This window comes from Dicentrarchus labrax, unplaced genomic scaffold (assembly GCF_905237075.1).
Source record: "Dicentrarchus labrax unplaced genomic scaffold, dlabrax2021, whole genome shotgun sequence".
Taxonomy (NCBI): Eukaryota; Metazoa; Chordata; class Actinopteri; family Moronidae; genus Dicentrarchus; species Dicentrarchus labrax.
The window spans coordinates 19,218,990-19,230,104 of NW_026136718.1; the positions used below are offsets into that span (position 1 = coordinate 19,218,990).

Genomic DNA, 11,115 nt, shown 5'->3' on the forward strand with positions numbered 1-11,115 from the left:
TTACCGTGATAATGTATGTGAATGCCACATGAATAAGAAAGCTTGTGTGAACATCACTTAATGTAATAAGTACATTAAATAAGTGCAAGTGTTGTTACAGTCTGTCCTCCTTTACCATCCATGCCTCATTTTTCCTGGAGGTTCTTGAATATTTCATTCTTTAATATTTAATAGAAAAGAAGACTCTCTCTCTCTGCTCTGGGGTTGTAGGTCATCTGCAGTAAAAAAAAGAATCTTACAGATGTAACTTTGAATGAGTTAAGCTCAGAGTGGGTAAGGGTATGAAAAAAAGTCTAAGTTGACTTAATGGGTAAAGACTGCCCTCTCAGGGTTTACTACGTCAATTGCAGTTAACATGGTTGCCTGACTTGCTCAGTCATCTGGCTGTATATGCAGTGTAGAGCAGAGAAAGATCCATGCTGACATTCAACATCACATGTGATATTATCACAAGGAATAAGGATTTAATTGTTGTTTTCTATGCACATTTAATAAATGGGGCATATAAATGGGTTATAACACACTATAATGTAAATATAAGGAAAGATTTAAGTGTTTCTTAATGTATTTGTCAACAGCTGTAACTTCTCATATGAAGCATCCGCAACTGGTGTTGTGAACAGTTAGGGAATGATCAATAAATAACACATATAGCTGTAAACATAATAAAATATTTATTAAATATATATACACATGTATAAATCATTCAAAGGTGGGCTTAAAACTATAAATTAGTTTGACAAAACATCTTAACTCACTAGATTTCTCTGGGGCTTTCTTGCAGCATCTTGTGACCTTCATCAGCAGATGGGGTTTGAAATGCATGAATAAATAGTTAGGTAATAAACATACTAAATCAATATCACTCATATAATGCATATGTTATACATATAATAACTGAATACTTTTGATATTTTTCAAGCATGAAAACATATTTCATATGTGTTGTACACAACTGTGTTATATTGTATTATTACCCATTAACTGTTTAGGAGTTATAGTTGTTGACAAATACACTACAAATGTCCTTTTATCTTCCTATAACTACATTATACTACATGTGTAATATAAACCATTTATTGTGTGTTTGCTGCTTATAAATGTTAAATAGCAGGTGTTAAAATGATAGTGTTACTGCTATTTAGCAAAATAAAAGGCAAAATTAAGCTTGAAGTTTCATTATTGAGTTTAAAAACCAAGTGAGATTTGGACAAGGGCCACTTACTGGAATTATCCAAGTATCATCCATATACCACCACCAGAACTCCATTCTAGGTCACATAACAGCTGAACTGTGTCCCTGGTTATTCAGATCATTTAGTGATAAGTAAATGTGGCAACAAGGCTAGCATCAGCAAAGTGCACTTAAAATTTCAAAAGTAAAAGTAACTGACAGAATAGCTCCTTTCAGTGCTATATTATATTATTAGATCATTAATATTGATGCATTAACATGGAAATGCTAAAGGTGGTTGAGATGGAGCTGCTTTCAACACTGGTTCCCTTTGGGTTCATGTCAAGGACCCCCACAACAGAACCACAGAACCACCAGTCTTTATTTTTAGGTTTGAAGAATATAAAATCTTCATAGCCAATTCCATTTTTTTTCCCTTGTTCAAATTTCCCCAAAAATTTGATAAAAGGTAAAATATTGTATTCCTATATACAACTATATAAAATATACTTTTGCTTCAAAATTGAACTTAAGTGCACTCCACTCTCCACTGCTACCCACAGCATATATTAAATCCATCCATCTTTCATTCATCATTTATACAGCTATCTATTTAGCAGATAATGAGCTTGTTACCAGAGTCACACAATCTTGTCAAACAGGGACCATAAAAAACATGATACATGATATTTTCAGGTAATTCTGTATCGATTTGGAGTTAGTTCCACTTTTACGTGTAGGCCCCCAGATGTGACAGCTGTGTCCTGCACTGTCACTTCCGTGCTGTGATTTGATTGGTTAAAAGTTGAAGAGCCACTCTCCCTCTCCGCCCCCTCTGCCCAGAGTCAACAGCCCGCTAGAAAGAGGACCTTGTTGTGGGCTGGACCGGTTCATTGACCAGCAATATACCGCAGGTCACAGCAGGACACAGGGGAAACAGACATCAAGTGAGGTCAGTGAGGTTTTGACAGCTCAGTTTTAGTTTTTAAATCAACCCTCAACATCTCAAAGACGTATTGGCGAAGCTAACTAACTAGCCGTTAACTAGCTAACTTAACCTACTGTTCATGTTTATGTTAGCTTTAGTGTTAAGCTTTGAGGGCTGAGGAAACAACTTTACTTTGTTTGCTTGTTTACGTCCAAGAGTGACCATAAGTTATGATAAATGACAAAGAAAGTCCGGTTAAAAGAGGGTTGTTGTTTTGTCGAAGTCGCAATTAGTCATATGCTCCTTATCTGGGGTAAAGTTCATCAACTATTAACTGGAAGAAATGACAGCTGCTGTGGAGTAATACAGCCCTGTTGAGAGGACAATAAGGACAATTGTTGTGTTAAAAAGCAGCTTAAAGGAGGTTTCTGTGGGCTGAACAATATTTGTCCTATAAGAAGATTGCTTGTTTTTCCAATGAATGCCAATACAGACAGTTTTGTGTAAGGTGTCTTTGATTCATATGACACTGTGCTAAGACAGTGACCCCTCAAAATGAAGCCACTTCCACCTGTGACCTCTTGGTGTGTGGAAAAATGAACTGTTGGGATTTCCTCTCAATTTGTTTCATTTGAGGGATTTTTAGAGGCCTGAAATAAAATTATCCAGTATTTCACAAGACAAAATTAAAGACGTCATTTTGTGTAACAGATTTAATGTCCCCTCCTGACCCCTCACATTTACGTTGGGACTGACCCCCCACGTTGGGCTCTGACTAAATGCTTTTCATCCCTTGCAAATTAATCTCACTGATCTGGGTCTACAATATTATGTGTAGATAAAGCTATCATATGCTGTATAGACAGTTCAGTGTTTAAGTGCTTAGCTCCTTACTGTTGGTCCTCTGTGAGACCAGGGACAGCTGTAGGCCTCTTTAACCCACTGACTAGCACTGATCTCAATAGTTTCCTGGAAATATACAAGCTTTTCCATTTATATCAAAGGTCACATAGTGTTTCAGCTCCAAATTCTAGCATTCCCTTTTCTGAAAGGAGTTGGTGTTGCTCAACATTGTGAGGATGTGACAAATAGTCTTATAACGCAATAGGAAGAGGCCAGATAGCCTTTTTATGAGCGCTGAGCTGGGATCTCTTGTCAGTGAGATGATTATTTCCAAAACTCAAACAGCTTATTTTGTATTGCATATCAGCCTTCCACATAATATGTACCATGTCTCCGACAATTATCTCGGGTTCATCTCACACTTGATAGCAGAGAGTATAGTGTCAGACTTTGGCTTTGTAATAAAGCTAGTGAAGATCTTATCAATTGCCTCTCAGAAAAAACATCTTGCTGAACCAAGCTGTTGCAACAAAATGCAATTTGCAGTCACAAAGGGCACAGAGAGACTGTCTGGAATACCATAGTTCATGGACTCGGAGAGAGTATTTTATTCACCCTGACTTCTAAAATAATTTGTGAAATGAACAAACAGTAGTTCTATGTAAAGACCATCCATGGTTGGAGCTGCTCGGCTTCAGTGTAGTCCGCTGAATGTGAGACTCGTCTCTCCATAAACAGTTCTGTCAGGTGGATGTGTAGCCTAATCTACCTGAGCATTTACTGCATGCTGGCAACAGGTTACAGCTGGACAGCTGCACTCCTCACGCTACTGCTGCATGTTTCCACCAGCAGTATGATCATAGAGGCCATGTCCTTCTTGGGCTCGTCTGCCCTATACATCAGGCCGACCATCGCAAGTGCTTGTTAACACTGTTACAGTAAATACAGGTGGACTCCTCTGACATCTCCCTGTGCCATCTGGTAGAGAGTAAACAGATGTTGTCCACATGTTGGGAGCACCAGAAAGAAAAGGGAAAGATTTCTCGCTGCAGAGGGTTCTCTCCAGACAGCTGTCATGCCTCTTTGCTTTCCTCCTTGCAAATCTCCATCTTGTTGTTGATTGTTTTTATTATTGATTCATCTGCCAGTCATTCTCCTGATTAATTGGTCTGTAACATAATAGAATTGATTGATTGCATAATAAGAGTAACTGTTGCAGTCTTATATTACAGATAGAGGATTTTAGCCATGTCTCCCTCTTAGTTGAAAATGACTCCTTCTCCTCCTTACTTCAGTAGGAATAGAAGTATATAGAAATATAATTGGACAATTGATTGAATTAATTATGGGTTTATTTCACCCTTTTCTGTGACACAATTAACTATTTGATTTAGTTTTTTATCTCAGGCAACACTTCATTCTATTAATGCAGTAGGGTTTAAAGTATTTCACTTGAGTAATTCTTTTGGCCTAGTTTTCATTTAAAGCAATATTTTACATTAGTAGAAGTGCCGTATGGCTCAATATTTCATTGAACATTTTTCACTTGATATAAATTATATCGAGTTCCATTTTGCCTGCATGCCTTCATGTGAGCTTGTGAACAATCAATCACCAGCATTAGTGCCCTGCTGGTCCATAGTTCTTGGCATTATTCATGGCTTTTCTTTGACTCTAATCTATATTTTCAAATGAGACGAACTTCTGGGTCCCCAGGATTCCTTCGTAATTGATGTCTGTATTCCTTTTATGTTGTGGCAATCATCACCTTGAAGCAAGCATCCCTTTGAGAAACCGGTAGTTTTACAGGATACTGTGCACATACTAAGTATTAAGCTATGAGCCCCGGGCTTGTTTGTGTTTCAACTTCTGACATATTGATTGAATAGTTATATGTTTCTTTTAATAAATCTAGATGAAGAAATTAGTCTTGTGACTTGTCTGCATTACCATCAATAATGACTTTAAAAGTTACTGAGATGTGTTATTATTCCGACATATATTCAGATTTTCTTTGACACAAAGATAATCATAAAACTGTGAGTCTAGAAGTCAAAATAATAAAAAATAATGTGTTTAAATGAATAACTCACACATGCTTACACTACACATTGAGCCTACACTGGCCTCATTAATAACTATTTTCATGAGCAAGTTCAAAATGTTGACACTGTTAAGACTTTATTATTTCAGGATGCTATACAGTCTTAAAAATGCAAAAAATATAGCTATTGGAAGTTAACAAGAAAGACAGGAATCAACTTTGCCATAGTGTAGAGACTTGAATTGTTTGCTTGGCTGCACCATTTTGTATTTTAAGTGCAGTTTCATCCTCATTGCATCATAGTGTTGACAAATGAATTTAACATGGTTGAGTTGCCTCGCTGCCTATATTATTAAACCGTCTGACAGGACAGCGATTCCATTTCTAAATTCATAACACACACTGCTTCTCTGCAAGATAAAGTGTATCTTCCACTTAAACAAAGAATATCAGAGAGGAAGATTTATTTCATCATGCATACCGAGCAATGTAAGGTGAATCTCTGTTTCTGACACTCTATATTCCATGTCAGAGATTGAATCCAGCAGTCACAATGGCAGACAGCGGGAAAACTAATGAGACTGGAGCTGCAGCAGCAGAACCGGCTAATGGAGACCAGCAGGTGAGGAGCACTGTGACCCAAAATGACACCTATTACAAAACCGACTCATTTGAAGCTTAGAATTTCATGTTGATAAGCTACTGTGGGGAATCAATCATAATCCCAGAATGCTGAAAAGAGGTTTTTTTTACATAGTTAGGACTATATACCCAATTTGTATGTCCTTTCATTGACAGTAATGTATTTTTTGGTCCTAGAATGTTGTTTCCCGAGTGAGCAATTTACCTCTGGTCAGTTCAGCTTGCGAGGTGGTGTCCAGCGCCTACAGTAGCACCAAAGACAACGTGCCCTTGCTGAAGGGAGTGATGGATGCAGCAGAGAGCGGGGTCCGAACCCTGGGAGCAGCTGCCACCACGGGGTCCAAGCCTCTTTTGGACATTATAGAACCACAGCGTAGGTTCTTTTCTCTGTGCAAAATATGATGTAATACGTGTGCAACGATGGCACACAAATTTATAACATTGAAATGTACTATAGAGGAATATTGCAAGCTTGTTGCATATTAAAGGTGAGAAACTTGTGTCAGGTCCATTTATTACCTCTGGGCTAGAATATGACAAGAATAAAAAAAAAAAGGTTTCTTCTTCTAAGAACAGAGTTTCCAGATTTACACTGTAAACATTGAAACAGTCACTGTTTTTGGAGCTTTGTGCTACTTACCACTTTTATAGTTAGCAGGGATGAAAACTTTTAATCTTGTTCCTCTTAAATTCATTTCTGTTTCAGTTGCAACAGTAAATGAGTACGCCTTGAAAGGACTGGATAAGATGGAGGAGAAGCTGCCTATTCTTCACAAACCAGCAGACAAGGTCAAACATGCTACCGTAAAAAAAATACATTTCACTCTTTTACTTCGTTTGCCTTTGATCTTCTTTCTCGACCTTGTTACTTTGCATTTGGATTGATTAATTTATCATGTTAACCTTGATTTTACTATGTCTCATAACTATACAAGTAACGTAACTATTACTTGTACTTGTTATAGCATGTGTGTTAACTTACACATGTATCAAGACACTTCAAATATGGTTCCCATCATTAACTAGGTTTCTAGATAAGTCCACCAGTTGTATTTTACTCCAGGTAACCATAGCATCAATATTTACTCTTCACAATATGTAAACAGTTACTGTTGCTCCACAACTTCCCCAGCATCCACCTCATCCTTTTCTTCTCATACTTCTGCACCCTGTATTATCACTTGCTCTGTTAACTCCTTCTTGAAGGCCAAATAGTCTCACGTCTCGTATCTGTCAATAGGATAAGAGCTATGAGGAAAATGCGTAATAGCACCACCATTACACTGAGGACAGCACATAATCGCCTCTTTCTTCCTCAGGTGGTGTCGGACACAGTGGGTATGGTGGCAGGGGCAAAAGATGCTGTAGTGGGGGCTGTCATGGGTGGTGTCGAGCTGACCTGGGCAGCAGTCAGCGGAGGTATCCTCACCGCCATGGGCACCAGGATGGGCCAGATGGTCAGCAGTGGGATGGGCCTGGCACTGAGCCGATCTGAGGACTGGGTTGACCAGAACCTACCACTCACAGAGAGGGAGCTGGGTCAGTAGCTATCTGAATGTGGAAAGCATAATCAGTCCAAAAAAAAAAAAAAAAGCAGAGGAGGTGATAAACCCATATGTCCACTGCTGAGGTATAGACAGGTGTGTTTTGACAGTTGGATCAAATGAAGCTGAAACAAACTGCAATTAATTATTTATGGACAACGAGTGACCAGTTTGTCAAGTTTTTATGAGATCAGATGATCGTAAATAGGTAGTGTAGCTTTTCCCCCATGTTTACTCTAAAGCTGATAAGATAACAAAGACATATATAGTTGAGATGTATTCATGTCACAGATATGATGAAAAGTAGAAAGTATTCCATGTTTTTCTTTCATGATTCTAATTCAGCTGCTGATTATATTTTTGTTTCATTGCAGTGCCTTATAAATAATGCTGGTGTAAACAAAACTAGTAGTGACAAAGCACTTTTAAATTAGATTTAGTTATTAGTCCTTGATTATACATATCTGTCAATTAATGTGGGAATTATTACAACACTGTCTTAAATTTCTGTTTGTGTTGGGATCACTGAATGTACCTTTTTTTTTAATCATTTTCATAAACCTTTTTTGTTGTTTTTACATTACTGTTTTAAATTTGCGTTTGCAATGAAAAGATACATAGGAGACATTGGCATATGAAAATACATGGCAGTGGTATCTATTGATCTACTTTCTCTTCACAGTTTTGCTTTAAAGAGGAAAATAATTAGCCTTATATCCCTACCTTAAATTACTCCAAGCTTAATGTCATACATTATACATTTTAGCTGACATCACTGCCATTTACTGAAAATTAATTTATTCCTTAATTATTGCTGAACATTCTTCATTTGCACTATTTGCCATTTACTATGAGACTCAGTAGCCGACACTGTTTTTGCCTCACTGATCTATAGATGAAACAGCAAATTTTAAGAGACTGTCCAAATAAAGTATCATTATAAAGCCAAGGCAAGGTGATGTGGTCATGATAAAAGTAAATTGTACCACAGTGACTGGATCTGAGCACATGAATGGCTGTAGCTATTCATAGAGAGCGAGGCAGGACATTACAATGACCTTCCCTTCTGTGAACTTGGCCCATAAAGCACCTACAATTTCCAACACTTGCAGCTTTGACACCTGCTACTGTGATGTCATATTATCATGACAACCTACCATACTCCAATATCACAGTAATACTCAAGAGGCCGTCCACTTCCCTGATTATGGATGTGAATAAGATGCATCTGTATTAAGCAGCAGCAGCAAAGTACCCATAATGGAATTACTCTGGGATTTTTGATTTGTTCAGTGGTTACCGTGGCAAAGGCCCACCAGACTCACCGAAGTGGCTTTTAACAGAGACACAGGGAGACAGTGTGCGGCAGTAGTGTTACTTTGCATATCCCTTAGCTTCCACTGATGGACTGATGACTGGAAGGAGTAAAGTGGCTTCTGAGCCTTGTTGCCTCTCCTGAGGAGATGTGTTTTAACCCTAGCAGAGTCAAGCAGGCCGAAATGCAACAGATGTACCAGTTGGCATAGTGGGAGTGAGCCAGTTGTCCCTCCGTCTATGACTCAAAAGAAATTCAAAATTTAGATACACTCACTTTCTTTTGTGTATTTCTTCTCATAACAGTTTTAAACAAAAGGAGAGATCAAGAATAACTGATATATTGTTTTGAGTTGGCAAACCTGTGTATAGCCCATTGTGCTAAATATTTAAAGACATGTTAAAAATTCTAGATAACCTTACCACATAAAACCTATCTTTTGAAAATGTACTAAATTAACACTGTTGTCTTTCAGCTGCAGTGGCTGAACCTGCTACCGGTGAGGTGACTACCCTCTCGGCTAGCCCCAGCTACTTTGTCCGCTTGGGGAAACTCTCTGCCAAAGTACAGGAGCGAGCCCTACAGCAATCCCTGGTCCGTGCACGGCATGCCAGGGATAGCACCTATACTGCAGTGGCTCAGATTACCAGCACTCTGGACCTGCTAGAGAGTGCCCGTACTAGTCTGGGTACTGCCAGTAACCAGATAGGAGGAGCCTCCGAACAGCTGCTGCAGCGCTGGAGAGAGTGGAAGCAGAAGCAGGCTGGAGCTGGACAGACAGAGTCAGAGCCAGATGGGACCAAAGATGAGGCTGAGGTCAGGGCTGAAGCATTTGGGAATTGACTTAATGGTTTCTAACCAGATTATTTTTGCATTTCACAGCATTTTCAGTGTATATAGTGTACATATGCAGCTCCAAAGTGGCTTGAAATACTGCTTAAACAAATGAAAGAAATCTCAGAGCATGATAGGGATAAGAACAAAAGAAAAGTCTTGAAATTCAGCAGATCAGACACTTGCATTTTACAGGCTGACATTGTGTTGTAATGCCCCAACATATCAATGTGGGACAGGAGTGACATTACATTGTGTCATCAGGATTGTACAGGATGAGGAACCAACTGACATGTTACAGCTTTATTATCATCTGCAATTTAACATGCTACGTTTATCATTTATATCTATTATTATTCCCACTTCATGTTCACAGCAGCTGGAAGGGCGAGTCCTCTCCATGGTGCATGGTCTGAGCGACCAGCTGAAGTCAGCGTGCTCCAATGTGGTGACAAGTGCTCAGGGTCTGCCAGGTGCAGTCCAGGACCAGCTAACCAGTGCAAGGCGATCAGCTGAAGAACTGCACTCCTCTCTGGGGAACACCAGCACCATCACACCCCTCCTTCTGGAGCGGAGCCGTCACCACCTGACCCAAGTACTAATTGCACCACGCTTGTCTTTTCTGCAGTGTTTGGTTTTGCTGCATCAGCTTATCTTAATATAGTTTAGTGCTTGAAATTTGATTTTATTTCCACTTAACACAGTTATTCCTTCCATTGCATTTTTATTGGTGCTTAAATAATACCTGCAGAGTCTTATCGAACAGGAATTAAACCGCAACTTCTGCATACTTTACACAAATAAACATCCATTCTCAGGGGTGTCTGCTCATTCATATGCATGTATGAAACTAGGACAGTCAAGCTTATGTTGTATTTAGTAATGTACATATGTAACTTCAATATTTCTTACAAGATCTATAACTTTTTGAGGTCAAGTATTTGTTTTGGTTATGGTTTGGTAATTTTGTAGAAAGTAATACTAGTATGTGTTTGTTCCCAGGTTCAGCAGTCTCTGGATGGTGTCATGGAGTATCTACTAAACAACACACCACTCAACTGGCTGGTGGGACCTTTTGCCCCCCAGATCACTGAGAAGGCAGAGGGAGATGTGCCAATGGAGCAGAGTGAACCACACAACTAGGCTTTGTTGTGTTTCTCCATGAGCCAATCAATGCTGCGACAGAAGTTTGGTGTTTACTGTAGATGGACCATATATAACAAAATGCTTGCTTTAATGAAAGCTGCCTTAAATTCATGTAATGGTGCTTTCTTCATGATGCACTAAATCTGATTATTTGATGACACTAAAGTTGTGATGTAGTAGTTCAATTGACTAAAAGCTCTGACCTGTGGTCTTAGAGAATGTAAAAAAAAAAAAACGTGTGCACTTTATCATTTCATATTATCATTTATCTCGGAAGAGAAAGAAGTATTTTACATCGTTGAAGATTCTTACCTGTGCTGGTGTTTAAAAGACTTGCTAATGCCTAAATGAATTCAAAGCATTCCCAGAACTAAGCCAAACTGATGTTGCCTGTCAACACCAAGATCATTTTAAGGCAAAAAATGCATCTTTAAAGAGATTTAGAGTTCATAATGCTTCCATTTGTTTTTAGATTTGCTATTTTAATCTCAGTATTTCGTGTGTGAACCTTGATGGGTTCATGGAAGCAGCTAGTGAACTAACAATGAGCTGGCATGTCAATAAGATGTTGACGGAACACAATGTGTGTGTCACCCTTGAATACATTCATAAAAGTGTCCTTTCTGAGTTTTTTTGTTGTCGTGG

General features: G+C 38.7%; 1 protein-coding gene across 2 annotated transcripts; it reads left to right on the forward strand.

The window, feature by feature from the left end:
- The first annotated feature begins 1,972 nt into the window (after positions 1-1,972).
- On the forward strand, positions 1,973-11,097 carry plin3 (perilipin 3). 2 transcript variants are annotated; one of them, XM_051378043.1, is made up of 8 exons: positions 1,973-2,126; positions 5,522-5,611; positions 5,809-6,004; positions 6,338-6,420; positions 6,951-7,170; positions 8,966-9,306; positions 9,701-9,919; positions 10,327-11,097. In XM_051378043.1, the coding sequence occupies exons 2-8, from the start codon at positions 5,543-5,545 to the stop codon at positions 10,465-10,467; spliced, it is 1,269 nt and encodes a 422-aa protein (XP_051234003.1). In that variant the 5' UTR covers positions 1,973-2,126; positions 5,522-5,542; the 3' UTR covers positions 10,468-11,097. The 2 variants fall into 2 exon arrangements, with proteins under 2 accessions (XP_051234003.1, XP_051234004.1); XM_051378044.1 differs by having other exon boundaries at positions 9,704-9,919.
- The last annotated feature ends 18 nt before the right edge of the window (positions 11,098-11,115 follow it).